The sequence below is a fragment of the Carassius auratus genome, chromosome 27 (genome assembly GCF_003368295.1).
Source record: "Carassius auratus strain Wakin chromosome 27, ASM336829v1, whole genome shotgun sequence".
In the NCBI taxonomy this organism is placed as follows: Eukaryota; Metazoa; Chordata; class Actinopteri; order Cypriniformes; family Cyprinidae; genus Carassius; species Carassius auratus.
This window is the reverse complement of record NC_039269.1, coordinates 28,631,578-28,648,809: the sequence shown is the minus strand read 5'-3', so window position 1 is coordinate 28,648,809 and position 17,232 is coordinate 28,631,578. Positions and strand designations below refer to the sequence as shown.

The 17,232-nt window shown below is 37.3% G+C and overlaps 1 protein-coding gene across 3 annotated transcripts in view; it reads right to left on the bottom strand.

The window, feature by feature from the left end:
- The window catches only part of adgrl2b.1 (adhesion G protein-coupled receptor L2b, tandem duplicate 1), an 85,894-nt gene that overhangs the window by 47,347 nt on the left and 21,315 nt on the right, over positions 1–17,232 (bottom strand). For all 3 annotated transcript variants that reach the window (XM_026207031.1, XM_026207029.1, XM_026207030.1), the window contains exons 3-5: positions 8,305–8,518; positions 6,442–6,551; positions 1,822–2,622 (exon numbers count right to left, since the gene is read on the bottom strand). In XM_026207031.1, the coding sequence (XP_026062816.1) occupies positions 1,822–2,622; positions 6,442–6,551; positions 8,305–8,518 (1,125 nt within the window). The remainder of the gene's footprint in view (positions 1–1,821; positions 2,623–6,441; positions 6,552–8,304; positions 8,519–17,232) is intronic.

Here is a 17,232-nt window from a genome sequence, read left to right as displayed (position 1 = left end):
TACAACCAATCCACAGCCAAAAACGGTATAAAGCAGCTGGACAAATGTTTAAAGACATGATGTAAACATGCTAGAATGAATGAAGTAAGCCTGGAATTTCCTGTGAAATTCGACCCAATAGATCAAAATTTTAATTAATACTGCAGACTTAACTTAGTAAATTAAAGTATGGCAAAAACAACCAAAAAAAAAAAAAACACTGGCTTCTAAATGGCAATTCAAAACCATCCCATATTCGCTTCACTGCCCTGATCACCCACTAAAAGCAATTATGATAATTCAGATGTTAATTCCATATACATGTGACTGCCAGAACAAAAAGGCTGAACGCATGCATTCCCTGTCATGCATGGTGGGCCAGTTAAAATTTGGTGCGCTGACTTAATTGTGGCTTGAAGGGGGGGAAAGAGGATCTTGGAAATTCCAAGGCTCGACCTTTGCATGCACACGGCTTAGGACAGCAGACAGAAATGGAAACAATCAGACCTAGTCAAAAGGGGAAGTGCTGCTAAAGCACTGCAGGCACCAATGCCACCACTTACCATAGTTTTTATGGAGCTATTTTTGTGCCACAACTCCGCACACACAAGGGGATATTTTGAGCACGCAAAAGTCTTTTACATACATGGGAACTCAGTTTTCAGCATTCAATTTTAACTGAAATGTTCATCAAAAGATGTACTGATGTCCACATCTGAACACAATTCTGAGATCTTTGTGACTGCAGTAGATGTTCAAGATCTCACTGGCTTTCTCTCCTCATACATACTCTGTGTGTGCTCAGAGCTTTCACTGCTCACATGCTCAATGGCGCATAGCTTTTGCACCAGATTTTCAGCCTATGAGGAATAAGGGGGGGAATATTGATGACTGGGTACATTTTTTTAGAAACTGTCATATGGCCCTTCTTTGCAAAAAAAGACGCATGGTTTTACAATACAATAATTCTTTACACATGCACATTTTTGCACATAAAAAACACTCTTGCATGCACAGGGTATTTGGCACAAAAATAATAACATTGTGTCTCTGTTTAATTCTTCTTCTTGCTAACAGAAGAATGTTGTCTGGTGGCTCCCAATCAAAATGAATGGCTCTTCATGACTGATCTTTTTTCCTCTGGCAAGTCATTTTTCAAGCCTTGTTGTGGGGCAATGATACATGCATTTGGTCATACAATGACTATTTCTTGAACACATTTCTGGAGAAAGCAAAGGCGACTAGCTTAGACTACACATTTTCTTGAGCAAAGTTAAAGCTAGGCTTAGTTAACACTTTTAACCATGCAAAAGAGGTCTACTCTTGGTAGCACTGTCATTCCTTGAGCCTTTTTACAGCCAATGATAACTGCATCTTTTCATGCAAATGCTATGCATTTTCCTTCACCACACACCAAATGATATCAAGACCCTTTCCCATTCTCTAGGAAATTAATCTGATACCACTTGGAACAAGCTGAGATAATTTTCTTCTAGGCTTCTGAGATGCTTTTGTGAAACATGCCAATTGTGAAGATCCCCCTGCAGCTCCCGGTCTGAGTTTATGGGTGAGATTTACAGGGTTACGGAAAAAATAGATGGGAATAGGACTGCAAAGACCCAGCTACTTGAGTCGAGCGAATGAGAGCCTTGCTTGGCTCACAGCCATAATATGCCTTCACAAGCAGACTCTGCAACAATCACACAAAACAATAATCCCATGCACTTCAGCTATTTTGGTTTAGAGGACTCTCTACAGTACTCAAAATTAAAACTAAATCATCCATAACAGCCTACGCTCTGCAGACAAATCAGACTCCATAAAGACCATAATGAGTCTTACCTTCGTCTGGATCGGGTGGCCCAAACTCCAGATTGTATCGCAGAATGTAAAAATTATTCCACACGTATAGCTGGTTATCCCTCGGGTTGTAATCCACAGCTGCGATGTACTGGTACTGGTTAGGGAAGAGGATATTGACATACTCCCCTTGGCCCAGTTTGGTGTTATACACATAGTCAATTTGGCTCTTACTGGCCTCACTTTCATTCTCTTCATAGGTGGAACGGACCACGTGGAGTATGCCGCACACCATGAACGCATTGGAGGCAGAGCGTTTGTCGTAGACAGTCTCCCATGTCGTCTCAAAGCGCAGAGTATAAGGATTGAGTTGGCTGAGAACGATACGTCCGTTATTCTGTTCTGTAGCGTAGATAACCCACAGTCCCCGCTCGTCCACCGCCAAGTCAATGTCTGTTTTCCCACCCCAGCGATAGGGCGAGGTGTCGTGGTAGTTGGCATTGGCGACTATGGCCTCCCCACTCTTTATCCGAGTCCGCAAGTCAAACTTGACGATATTTCTCGTGCGTTCCTTGTTGAAGAAGATGGCCCCATCGTATGCCACAAATCCGGTTCCGTCAACACGGTGTGGAAGTTTGTAGGTAGTCGTCTGTCGACCGCTTCGCAAATCGTCAAGTGAGGCGTACTCAATGAGCGTGTCAGTGCGGTATGGAGTCCACGGCATGAAGTAGATCTTGTCCCCCGCCTGCAGGGGGTCTTTGCACCAAGCTCCAGATTGCTGTTCCGCCTCAAAGACAAAGGCTGGATCTCCTACCGCTTTCAGAGTTCCAGGGCAAATAAAAACTGGGAAGAAATGTCAAGAACTAGAGTTAGAAAATGAACCAGGAATGCACTCCCAAGACCTTCTATGCATACTTTAGGTCCAAATCTTTGGATGTGTGTAAGTGAAACATGAATTTCAGAAGCTAATGTAACACATTTTCACTTTGACAGTGTGATTACTGGTGTTGCGTGCATAGTCGAAAAAAACGAGAGGTTAAGTGAGACTCTGTTTTGAGGTGGCCTTGCTCCCTGGGATAGTTCTCAAACAAGTTTAACTGAGAGGAACAGTCAAGAGGGAAGAAGAGGACGGCAAAAAAGTCCTGTAAATGAAAAAAGATGAGAGAAACAACACTAATGGACAGATGACATTTATTTTGGAATATCTACGTTCACGGATCTTTTACATCAACAGTATGGGGAGGGTTTGTCAGATTGGTTGCAAAAGCCATACCTTTGAAAGTAAACACACATACATGGATCATGTCTGAGGAGAGAACCGACGACACATGAGAGGCGGGAGGAAAGGACACGGAGGTCAAGGGAACAGGATGACAATGCTGTTCAGGACAGATAGGATGAGAGCCAAAGAGAAGAGTCTTCGTTCATGTCACTGAGAGCGAGGCCTTTGCCAAACGCGCCCGTCTTTAGTTGGTGTTCAACCAGTTGGAAATGCAAAGTCTGTGATGAACAGCATATCACATGCAGATGGCTACAGACAGTCAGCCTCTCTCTCCCATCAATATCATTGCCAAATAAATTTCAGCCAAAGTTCATTGTATATGAACCAACTGTGTCAAAGAGCTTATCTTACTTTAACGTGAAGCATGCGATTGTTGTGCTTCTAGGGTCACTGAATAGATTGCCATAAAAAAAAAATTCCAAACAGGTTTTCAAAACTGGTTTTCCCTGTCTTAAAAACAAAAAGGTCCCACTTTAGTCTCACCAGTGGCTGAGTCCAAGTTGGGCTGAACTAGACACTTAAAAGTAATTTGTTGTTAACCCCACAGTGTTTGCACTTTGCAGGGATCACCTGAAAGACAGCTTACGTCTAATTGGTTCTGCACATTTAACTGGGAAATTAGAAAGTATTTCATCATACAAATTATATGCATGACCTTGGAAAATGGACAATAATATACAATACAAGAAGATTTCAGTGTAATATCCATGTGTGAAGTATATAAAAAGGTTGATTTTTGACATTTAAACCTCCAACCCAACATTTTCTGGGCTTGGGTTCGATGGATCTCCATCTTGATATCATGTAGGCGATGGGGTGGCGGGGGGGAGCAGTGGGAAGGGTTCGAAACCATACAACACAAAACAAGGAGCTGAGGACTGAGTGCCAGAGCAGTCATTTACCTTTTTGCTCCACTTCTATTTCGAGCCGTGGAAAAACAAGAGAATGGAAAGAGCGTCAAGGGAGAGAAAAGATTAGAAGAGCCCCCCCAAAAAACCTTACATTTACATATACAGGCCAATACATTTACGTCAAAGAAGAGACCATCCAATGGGAAAATTTACAGCATATGCAGAGAAAAAAAAATGTTCAAAGTAAAACACTTAGGGACAACACCTGTGTTACTGAGAATATGGTTTAATCAATCATGTTGCTATCAGTAGACACCTAGCAACAAAGAGAGAAGTTAGCGGTTAGCGAGCAGGAGAAAGAAAAACGACAACATAAAGAGGCAGACAGATATTACTAGGCGTTTAAAAATGACACTTTTAACCACTAATTGTCTAATATTCAATTATTCTCTAAGATTAGATAAGATTGCAGTTGAACAACATTATTGTGAACAATGCATTGTTACAAAACAAACAAAACATCTACAGGCAAGTTAATGCATTCATTAACATACATTAAAATCTTCATGATCTCATATTAATATAATATGATTTTTTTTGGGACTATAAATTGAATTTGAAATTGAAAGTAGTAAAAAAAACTTGGATCATGAATATGAATTAAGTGAGAAGGTTTGCGCTCTAAATTTCCTGAAGGGGAGAAGGATTAGTGCTGCAGTGGTCGTCTCTTCAATCCACTGCCAAAGAAACAAACTGACTCACAAACAGCCTTCTGCTGGGTTTTAAAGTTATCATTAAAACGAAAAGCCAAGCCAAAGAGATATTAAGTTTGGGATCTGTAAGATTTTATGTTTTTTTGAAAGAAGTCTCACAAAGACTGAATGTTTTTGATCAAAAATGCATTAAAAACAATAATATTATATTTTAAAACAACCTTTCCATGTGAATATGTTATAAATGGAACTGATTCCTGTGAGAAAAACTGTATTTTCAGCATCATTCCTCCAGTCTTCGGCGACACACGATCCTTCAGAAATCATTCTAAGATGCTTATTTGCTGCTTAAGGAACATTTCTGATTATTATCAATGTTGAAGATGGTTGTGCTGCACAATATTGTTGTAGAAACTAAAAGACAGATCAGTCTCTGAAAAAACAGGAGCCAAAATTATTGGCCAACACAAACAGGACATGGTCCTCCAACATCCATCTGAAAAAAAAACTAGTCTTTCAATGGAGAGACAAACACAAGAAACAAAGCATCTGTAGAAAAGATGTCTGAAGACAGAACGTTTTATTTCTCAAGGACACAACGGCCATCAGCTGCAAAACTGGACAAAGAATCAGAAATCCAAAAGCTGAGCTGAAGATATTAAACACAGAGTAAACACCTTTCCATTTAATCACTGACGGAGAAACAACGGCACGAAGCTAAACGCTGAAACGGACAATGGCTCTGTTCCAAATCCCAATGAGCTGCTTACTGTACAGAGAGAGTATTTTAAGGATTCATTGGTGCACTCAAAACATGCCAAATGTCTGTCTATATCTATGGCAGCATTGCACTTTTCCTTTATGGATAAGGCAATCCCATAATGCACTGCACTGATTATTTATATTCATTTGAAATGTATATATTTATAATACAAAGTGCTTAGGAAGCATCCTAAATGAAAACACACATCCCGAGAAGAGCAGCTCGCTGTGTTTTGGAACAGAGCGATGATATAAAGATAAAAGCTGTTAGTAAGCTGGTGGTATATTACGTGTGGGGTGCTATTACTTATTCAACATCAAAACAAGGGTCAAAGATGAAAAGGGGGTTTAAGCATCAAAACAACAAGTTTAATACAGCATTATTTTTATTTATTTATTTTTAATAGACTATCACACATTATTGAAGACACCCCCTAAAATATCAATTAGTGTAACAGTATTTGGCAAAAAAAAATATTGTCGTCATATTTACTGAATCATCAGATGACAGTGCAGCCCTAAAAATACTAATTGATTGTAATTTTAAATATTTACCAATCTTTCCCACTAACCTTCAAACCACTAGGTTTGAATATAAAATATAGTCCAATTTAGCATAACCACTATTTCTTGTAAATGTTTTATTAAGAACAGATCTGAATAAGTACATTGTTTTATTTTTACATAAATATATCTATTATGCTGAATCGCAACAGAACGTTATTTCACCCATATATTGACATTTATTTTCACAAAAGTCATTTAAGTATTAAACCAGACAATTTACTTGCATGTCATATGCTTTTCTGTATATAAAATCACTTTTGTAAATTTTATTTGATGCGGACACCAAAATGCGACATATCGTCTTTGACCCACATACAAATAAAGTTTAGATGTTTTATTTATTATTATTATTATTATTATGCCAAACCAAATTCTATAATACTACATTTCAGCATTTTACTGTTCTACTGTTACTTTGCAAGACATTACAGTAAAATAAACAAGTTAAATTAAAGTTATTATTATTTGAAATAGATAGATCACTTACTGTATGGCACACATTCATACTGGACCTCAAGATATTTGTATGTCCCAGGACACGGATCTGGAAAGACGTCCGAGCCGGTGATGACTACACACTGCGTCCGATTGTTACACCTGAAACATTCAGTGAAATCAATTAATGGACAAAACTTCTCACTTAAAGGGACAGTCACCCAAACATTGGAATTCTGTCTTCATTTACTGTTTTGGAGACATTTTAAAGAATGCTGGTAAACAAACAATATCTGGTCCCCACTGACTTCATTAGGATTTTGGTATTTGATATTTTCCATACCAAGTCAATCGGGAACAATGATTCTTTGCACACCCGTATTCTTCAAAATATTGTATTCAACATAGTTTAATCTTCACATTAGCATCTTACATGTCCTCCCCCCACACCTCTAGATTAGTTGTGTGTTCATCGGGCTTCTGCATGAAGACGCCTTGTATCATTTTTGTTAATTGCACCTTCCTTGCATCATGTTCTGCATGCACTGAGTGCGGCTGTGCTAATGCATGCTTACACATCCTCATGTTAACCACAAGACACTTTGGCTGTAGGCTAACCAGGGGGAAAAAATCATTAATTCTAACTCAAGGCCAACTGCAAGTAATTCTGACATGGAATTTAAAATAGAAAAAAAAAATACTTTCAAATCTCCCAGCACTGAATATAAATACAACTCGAGTATTTCCTCTGTGGTGCCTGCCATTCATAGGTAACAGTAAAAGATGACTGGATTTTCATTTTTGGCTGAGCTAATGCCATGCTGCTTTCTGCTGGTTGAGAAGCATTGCCAGCTGAAGCCCTGGCAGCTGAATAACACGGATAGTCGACTTCCAGTTTTGGGGCTTTTCACACTGTGTTTAACCTTGGGTTATTGTCTCTCTAAACCCTGATAGCTCTGGAGCGGGTTTAACATCACGGTTGCCAAGTCTGTGGCTTTACCGCAAAATTGGGTGACTTTTAAACTGTTGCTGCTGGCGAAGATCTCTTTCACCCCTGTGGGTTAAAAGTTTGTAATATTGCATGAACCCTATTTGACGGAAATGCTTGTATTTAAATCTTTTACCTATTTTAAATGTTGCCGATTCTGAAACGGTGCTGGATCATGAGTTTTGTGAAGGTGAAAGGCAACTAGCAGAGTAGCTTCTCTATGAATATAGACAGTTTTTATGACCATGACTAGCCTTGTACAGTGATTTTCAAGTTAAAATTGTGTGTATTATATATAACAGTGAGGTTTTGATATTTGGGGCTTGGGCCATTAGAATAGTTTTATTGGGCTAGTTTTTACTCAGATCTGGCAACCTAAGTTAGCAAAGCAGTGTTAGAATACAAAGGCAACAAACCTTACGTAATGACAAACAAACAACCAATAATAGCTTAAATAGTGCTTGCCTTATTATAAAAAGTTCACATGCTTTCTCTAATTACTGGATATATTTTATTTTATTTTGGGCCAAACAGTGTGGAAAGCACAGTTATTGAAGCGAAGAACAGACGTATTGTTTAACCATTTTAACCCTCACAATGCTCAAATGTAGGCCATCCTGAAAGCAAAAGCATATGGTTCATTTTGAGGAAGGTCTTGAGTATTCCCAAACTAACAGAGACAGAATGGATCATGTCAAACCCTAATGAGGTTTGGACGGATGAAAGTGGACTAACACAGGTGGCGTTTATTTATAAAAGCACTCTGGAAGAATCTGAACTTGAGATTGCATGTTAAACTCTAGAGCTTTTCAGAAATAAGCACACAATATCTGCTGAGCCAAATTCAGTAGCTACAAGCGATAAAGGAAGCGAGGAAATAGCATCCACATTTGGACTAGAGGCAATGCTAGGCAGATAGGCTTTTACCTTTGAGATACGATTTTATATGCATCCGGGAGGTAGCAATTAATGTTCTCCATCTGGAAGGGGTCGGCGTCGCATATCTTGTCGTCTGTGCGGCCGTAGTTGGCGGTTTCGATCATGATGACATCACTCCCCGGGCAGCGCAGATCGATGGGGTAACCCTCACAGGACAGCTCTCTCCGCACCAGACCGAACGGCAGCGCTGCACGACTGAACGCTGGAGGAAAGATGTGTTCGGTCAGAGGATTTCAGCTTTAATGGCCCACCAACATTGAACACAGAAAACCTAAAACAGTGCATCCTTCCGAAAGACTTTGAATGCAACCGTTTCGAAAATAACAGACACTTTTTGCAAATCTTGTATATGTTTTCAATCATGCAATGCCTTGTTTTACACTTTTTAACCACAAAAGCATTAAGTAATGAATATTACTAGGCAGCAACTGGATATTTATCAGTTAATATATATAACAAACGTATGCATGAAGTAATGACTTGGTTTGGTGTCATATGTAAAATTACAAACTGCATAATGCACAATTACATAATGCACTTTTAGTATGCATTATGTCTACAGCTCTCGGATATTAATGTCATAATGTATTAATGTCATGTTGTATATTTGTAGAATAGCCTAAAAAACACTGTATGGGTCAAAATTGTTGATTTTGCTTTTAAGCCAAAAATCATTAGGATATTGAGTAAAGATCATGTTCCATGAAGATATTTTGTAAATTTCCTACTGTACATATATTTAAACTTGATTTTTGATTAGTAATATGCATTGCTAAGAACGTCATTTAGTCAACTTTAAAAGGTGATTTTCTTAAAATTTTGATTTTTTTTTTTTTTGCACCCTCAGATTCCAGATTTTCAAATAGTTGTATCTCACCCAATATTATCCTCTCCTAACAAACCATACATCAGTTGAAAGATTATTTATTCAGATGTCAGATGCTGTATAAATCTCAATTTCCAAAAATCTACCCTTATGACTTATGAGGTTTTGTGGTCCAGGGTCACATATTATTCTTAAATTGCATCAGTGTGATTTCCTGAGTCCTGCATGAAATAGATGGGTCAGAATATTTCTTTTGGTGCGGCAAATTCACAATTGACCAAATAAACATATCAACAAAAATAGATGTTTTCTGATATCTGTTATTAATGCATGTCACCAGAGAAATACATTAGACGACATTTGTCCATTTTGTTTTCGCATCTTCACAAAAAGCCAACGTACTATGAGATATGAATATTAAAGACTGCCATGCAGAAGCTATGGTTATGACCGTATGGTTGGTCAGATTTCCCTGAGACGTAGGGAACATTGTGAAGTGTGGGAGGAAAAGTAGATGATATTACTGACCAAAACATAAAGAGGCGTTTGCTGTTGCCGTGCCATATTTCAGATATTGTTTTTCTGTACAATGAGGTTTCTGGACCACTTCTTTTAAAATATGCAAGCAGAGACATGTAGTTTACATTGGGACTGTCCACTAACTGTGTGCCAAATTTCATAACTTGTAACTGTATGATTCAATGAGCTTCCACAGACTTTTCCTCTCAGCTTGCAGCAACACAAACCCTCTTTTTTGGAGTAAAAAATTACTGTCAGGATTAACTAAAGACACGCAGGAATAAATAGCAATAGAAAGGCAATTATTTTAGCAGCTGATCTTATTGCATATGTTTTTGTAGGGGTTTCCCTTTCAGAAGCAAAACTTACATAGTGCATGCATTATGACAAACAGAAGTCATCTAGAGACTGTCATAAAAAATGTGCTTCTGCGCTTGTTATAACGCATGCACTGATGTAGCTGAATTATTCTTTATTTTATAGAGACATTGAGACCGAAGGTTAGATTCTCAGTCACTGAGGACTGAATACGCTGCTCCAGATCCACTCCAGGATTTCTGTTTCTCACTCTCATTCAGTCTCATGCACTGCACAAACTGTGTTAAAACAAGAAAACAAGTAGACTTTTGCGGTTTAATCTACATTTGCATGATTAGAACATTGTCATTTTTTAATTGTGTAGCCCTAATTCAGGCTTTCTGCAGGTTTTGTGAAGGTAGAGAGTTTTTAAGACCGTCTTTAGACCAAGTACACAATTTAAGGAAAAGGTTAAAAGAGAAAAAAATACATCAATATGGTCTCTAAGTGTAAATGTCTTGTATTTGCAATGATTCGAATCTTGAAATCACAACTTTCAATAGATTGCCATACTTTTCCATTTTAAAAAAAAGTGCAGTTTTCTTCAGTATTTTTGTCACATTAACAAATTTAAGTTCTTGTTTTATGCATAATTTTGTTCTGTTTCTCAGAAAACAAGACTTCATTTTGCTTCTCAGATAAATGTGTCTTGATTTAAGTGAGGGGGAAATACTGAGGAAGAATTAATTTTATTGGTATTCATTTATACATTTATGCATTTATGCATTTATTTATTTATTTTGGCAATGCATGCAACATTTCATGTAATGACTATGAATTTAAGATCATTTAAGTGATCTCAATTTGTGAAAAAAAAAGCAAATTAAGACTTTCTTAAAAACTACGCTGAAAATAGATTTGATCTGTTATCTGGTTACAGAAAATACTTAATATAGAAATTTAGACAAATATGCTCTAAATGGGTGACTGAGTCAATAATTATTTGCTAAATTTAAACATGGAAGGGTGATCTTTTTCAAAAGTCCTTTTTTTTCTAAAATTATTTTTTGCCATTCCGTATTACTGATTGAGAAGCATTTTCTATTGCACAATAGACACAGTATGTTCACTATGCAGCTATACTTTGCTTTATGAAAAACTAACATGCACAACTGTAAATATTAGGAACACTTAAACTAGAGGAACACTGAGCATGAGGTATTTCAACTGGCAGTTTCGAGAGACTGTGTTGGTGTTTGCGTAAGATTTATCTATTTATGTGTAAGACTATGTATTTATTTATTTTGTATCCAGTATGACACGCAGAGATAACCATAAGTTGGCATTTCAAAGCAGAGTGTAAATTCTGTGATGTCTCAAGACATTGAGTTCAGACTCAAGCCGCAGGGTTTGTTTCGCAAAATGACCAGCCGACTGTTCAATATCCCTGATAGATATGATGCATTTCTGAGTGAAACGATGTGGGCAAGATTTCACTGATTCCTTTGTTAGTTTGGACGTTATCCCGCATGCATGTGTCATTTGACTGGAAGAGAACCTGACTTTATCTTGATAATGAGCTTTTGTTGTTCTTTGGAAGGACGTGCACAGATGAACAGTGCAAAGTAAACAGTTCTGTTGTCTGTACTCCGCAGTCTCCAACATGTTGCTCCACTCCCTGGCTCTCTAGAGTCGATCTTTATTTCCACACACCAGCACAGTTTTTCAGACTCACCTTCTGCCAGCAGCAGTCCAGATTTACATCAAAGCTGGGAAGAGAGAGAGGAAAGCAGTAACAGTCGCCCTAAACCAGCCTGCCAAAGTGCGTGCCTCTTTATCTCACGCTTTCCTTTAACTTAACTCATGTGAAGGGGGAATCCGATGCCATACATAATACATTACACGCAATGTTCCATGCATTGCCATGGCAACAGTTCTAGCTGGATTCTAATTAGCTGTGATCCTGTTCCATTGGATTGGACTTGGAATTTTATCAGGAATTCTGGTCAGTGGCTGGAAAAGTAGTTTTCTTATGCATCTTCCTGGTGTTTGCTGTGGGCTCAAGCCAGCATAGCCAATATCGTTGCACAATATACCCCATTTTCTGCTTCTCCACAGAATTTTACTTTATTTATGCAGGTAAGACCTCTTGCAATTATTATATTTTATTGTACGTATATTAGTTTTAGCAGTTTTTCTTATTGTCAAGACCTCTTGACAATTTTTTTTTTTCTTTCTAACCAACTCCATCTCTGTATGCGCTCTGAGTTTATGCATTTCTGGAATGTATTTTGGTTTACTTTATTGACACATTTGCATAATTTACAACATTTCTGTGGACAGATGTTTACAGAAATTCCCCAAAAGAAAAGCTCGAGGATTTTAAACCTTAAACGCTCGAGGGATTGACCATTTAAAACAGTGAAGAACATAAGGCAATCTATATAGTTAAAGGATCTTTATAATGATCAAATATTGTTTTTATTTTACAACTGTAAGTTACAACAGTAATATATGTATGTCTCCATTATTATTATTAGATTTTAAAACTAAAAAATAATAATAAAGACCGTAAAAGAGGTCTTAGCTAAGATGTTTTACATTTAAACATTTACACTAACAAGCAGGACATTGTTCCAGTTTTATTACAAGTTGTAATCATTTCTCGTGGAAAGATCCCGCTCAGTGAGCATTTAGGCAGAAAAGCATTGCGTCTCCCAAGCGTGCGAGTGTGAGGGCCGCTTCCAGCAGGATTCCTGCCTGTCACCCTCCATTAATGCAAATTTGATTGGCCTTTGTGGCTTTAGGAACAGCAAACAGCTGCATGCAAATCCAACACACTCCCCCTCGACCGGCCCCCATTGTGTCCCGGACTCCACGGGGGATTTCTCAGACTGAAAAATGGGTGGAGAGGGGAAAAGGATGGTGTCATCTTTAGAAAAGTATGAGAAGTCCCACAGTAGACCCAGCAGGGACTTCTTGAGCCTACTTGTCTTTTTTGTGATTTTCTTCCCGTATTACTGGACGCCAAGTAGCTTCAGAAGAAAAGGAAAATGTGCAAACTGTTCTCAAGTGTCTATAATCCAATATACAGAGCAATGCGGGGTTTACGCTGTTCTACTGTATTTTCCAAAAGGATTTAAGATGTACTGGAAGGGGGTTAAGCTGCTTTTAAAATGCAATGCTTGCCTTTTTAAAGTTTTTTCTTCTTCTCAGCACTTCTAAATTTCACTGTTGTTTGAGGAATTCTTACCATCAGAAAGCAACCCCTTGTCCAAAATGCACCACAAGGCAAAAACAACAGTTTACCAAACACTACACACAATGATTTTGTGGCATCATCAAAAACGGCTCTGTTTATGCGAGCATCTAAAAAAGCCCAACACAGCAACAGTGACTCACATCGAAGGCATGAGTTTGGGTCAGGACGGTCCGATTTGGGAGATGAAAACTGACATATGGGGAGTGTTTATGAAACTTTCTGGAAATGAATAAATCATTAGTTTTGCAATTTCACCAAAACTTGGATTTGCGATGCTAGCGGCATAGAAATGTTTTGACCTGTTGATCTCAGTTGAGCTGGGAAGATGCATGAGGTTCTAATTTGCATTATTTTAACATTGTTTATCACTCAAAAACATACCCACATTTCTGCAGAACTCCAAAAATTTAACTATACATACAATTCAGTACAGTTTTCAGATTAAATTAATATTAGTGTCAGTAAAACACCAACAACTTGAATTCCTTTACACACAAATTACAGTTAAAGGAACAGATTACTGAACAACACTATGTTATGACATTAACCCCCTTTCACCAAAGTGCGGTATTTTGTAAACAAATACATTTTGTTATCTGCATCACAGATGGCACATGGTAAACTTGCTCATTAGCTCACCTGGTGCAGTATAGAGCGCAACAGTCAGGTTTCAGAAGTTAAAACTCCATTTCATTTTCTCCATTGGGGAATTAATTTTTAACATTAACTGATAAACTTTAAAAGAGGTTGTGAATTGATTGCATTTGCTTTTGTTGAACCCATCTGATCGCATTAATATCTTTTTAATGATTGTATTTAATACTGGGATTTATGGCGAAAAACTACATTACCCATGATGCTGTACAGAAAATTCCACCAATCAGAGTCTCACAGTGAGTGAGTGTGCCAAAAGAGATCTTTAGCTCCGCCCACTCCGACAAAGCAGAGCAGATGACAAATGAGTCAGTCGCAAAACATGCAAGAAGCAAAAAAATAATTTTGCTATATACATATATATACATGTTTGTGTGTGTGTGTGTGTGTTTGTGAGAAATATCCTATTCAGGACAGTACTAATTAAAAAGTACAATTTTGTTTAATCCCTCTTATGTTTGGTCAAATGTTTAACAGATTCTGCAAGAAGTACAATACAAAGTACAATGTGTGCTCCAAAAATAAGTGCTGTAGTAGTGAGCTACTTAAGGAACCGAGGGGGCAAAACGAAATCCTGACAGACAAAACCAGGTTCCAGACTGTGACTAATCCACACCAGACCTGAAACACACTGACTACAGATATGAAGAAATATGTGAGTTTGAAAAAACAGTCTGGAACCTGTTTGACAAAAGGCATCTTTATCATTGAGGATACACACAACTATGATGAATTTTTTTTTTTGATAGACTATATTTAAAAATATCAACAAATGAGTACAATACTCAGATATAATTACTATCATTCATTTATTATTATAATTTTTTTAGATATGTAAATCAATTGTTACGGAGTGCATCTGTAATGTTTATGGTCAATTCCCATAGAATACACAACATTAAGATGGATGTCCCTACGGTTTACACAGATATATGTGTTTTCTTGCAGGGAATGTTAAATATAATAATCTGGGATTTTTTTGTGAATATGTCTTACTTTGCAAATGCATTTTAAATATTTTTTTATGTATGTATATAAATGCATCACCTTCAGTTTTGTTTTGTTTCTGGCAAGAAAGGTGCTCGTTTAAACCTGAGGTTTTGTCAGAGTGTTGTCTCTCACACCAAAACATCTCAAGAGGTTTAAATGCTTTAAACGAAGAGGAAAATCCTGTTGATTTCCTATAATAGACAGTTTATCACTGACTTTCAGAGTTTATTACAGGCTTTCAAGTCTGCATGTTTTTTGGTGTCACTCAGATGGTTTGGCAGTAGTGGAACTATTTTCATTGGTTGGAAGAAATAATTGGTCAAATTGTGCCTTTAACACTAAGTGTGATTAATCGGTGCAAATGTATGCTGCAATGATGTTCTTGAATCGAAACAATAATTCCCTATAGAGCTATTCACATTGTGCGCGATCAATCACGGTGCAACAAAGCAAGTTTTTTTTTTTTTCAACCAGTGTGTCAATGAAAGGATCTGCGCAATCATATTGTGATTTAGATCTCATTCCCAGAGGTGCTGCTTTTGCACAGAAAGCAGTTTTGCAAACTGTGATTGGACACATTGCGTATTACTGCAAAAAACGCATTGTAAAGAGAAACCACTGATGCGCCACAGCGCGTGAACACAAGTACATGTTAAGGTGTTCACCAAATCGGTTTTGCCAATCTCCAATTTTTGTAGCCTCAACTGAGTGTGTTTTTTCTTTAGTTTTGAGGCTTAGCACCGCTTTGTGTTTCTTACCACCAACATTTAAATGTTTCTTCTTCTCAGTGTTTAAAAACGATAGTCCGGTCTCCTGAACAGTTCAAGTGTAAAATACATTTTATGTACACATTGCTTTCAGTGTTCTAGATTATCGATTAAACCTGTTGATTATGACTGTGGCCTGTGTTGCTACTGCAGTCGTTATGCATGTGTTAAAATGATTTTAACTTGCACACCATACTGGGTTCATTTTAACCCAGCAGCTATAGTTGACTTAACACACAGCAGCATTGGGTTGACCTAAACCGTGTTGTTTTTAACCTAGCATTGGTTGTGCATTTGCAGATTGTTTTTTGCGAGCATGAATTGGGTTATGAGATGTGAAGGACAACACAGAGGTGAATGAACAGCGCTGAAACTCATTTTTTGCGCTGTTATCTGACCTCATGCATAATGCAGTGCAGTGATTAGATGCAAATGAATAACGTGAAGAAACTCTTTATGCATATGCTTCTCAAGCTTGGGTTTTTATCTGAAAACAGTGGTTGTTTAAAACGGTTAAGATTTAGCATTGAAAAAATAAGATTTGTAACAAAAACTTGAAATCTAAGAAAGCACTTTTATTTACATTTCCCTTTTTTCCTGATTCAATCGAAAATAGTTTTGTCCTGATATCGGTTGTTACACTGTTGTTAAACAAGCTAGGCACTCGATGATCTAAGACACTTCAAGCAATTTGCTCTTTTCTCTTAAGTGTGTCCTTTCAGAAGCCAATGTCTACAGAGTCATTTATCGTTTGGCTTTTCATATTGGAATATAAAAATATGGCAGGCCTCTTTTCAAGACTGCCAGAGAAGGACCGCATGCTGTGCGCAAGGAATCAGGCCACAGACACCAGGAAAGGATTTTGCTGAAGCTTACAGTGATATAATACACTGTCCAGGGAGGAGCTCGTGTACGGTTTGAGGTCCAGCCGTGGTTAGCTGGAATTCAGCTCCTGATATTTCCCTCGGTCCGTCATGTACAGCAATAAAAACAGACCAACACTGGCCTCACAATCTCAAATGAAGATTCATACAGCCACAAATCATCTGAAACAAATCTCTGCTTCCATGGACAGAATTACACTAAAGAAAAAAAAAATCAATCAAGTTTCAAAAAGTGAGTTTTACAAAAATAATAATAATAATAATTTAAAATTCAAATTTAAATTGAAATGCAAAATGTGATGCTTAATTTTATGCTTAATTCAATGCGTAATGTAATTAGTAAATTTTGCCAGTAATTTCAAGTTACTTTTTTTATATATACAGTTTTGTGTGTGTGTGTGTGTGTGTGTGTGTACTGCTCTGAAATTATTATCTTTAATAATCACTTCATATTGAGTTGATCAATGCTCACCTGGGTTGCAAAAATGTGAAAAATGTCCTGTAAATTTTGGAAACGTTCCAGGATTTTTGGAAATATACCAGAAATGTTTTGGAAATTGACCAGAAATACATCCCTTTGCAACCCTAATGCTCACATAAAAATATTAATACTAATAGTTTTAAATTACAGGTCTTAATAACCATTAAAATCATAACATAAATATTTAAATTTACATAAACTTTACATTTGTAAAGTTTATGTAAATTAAAAACTTA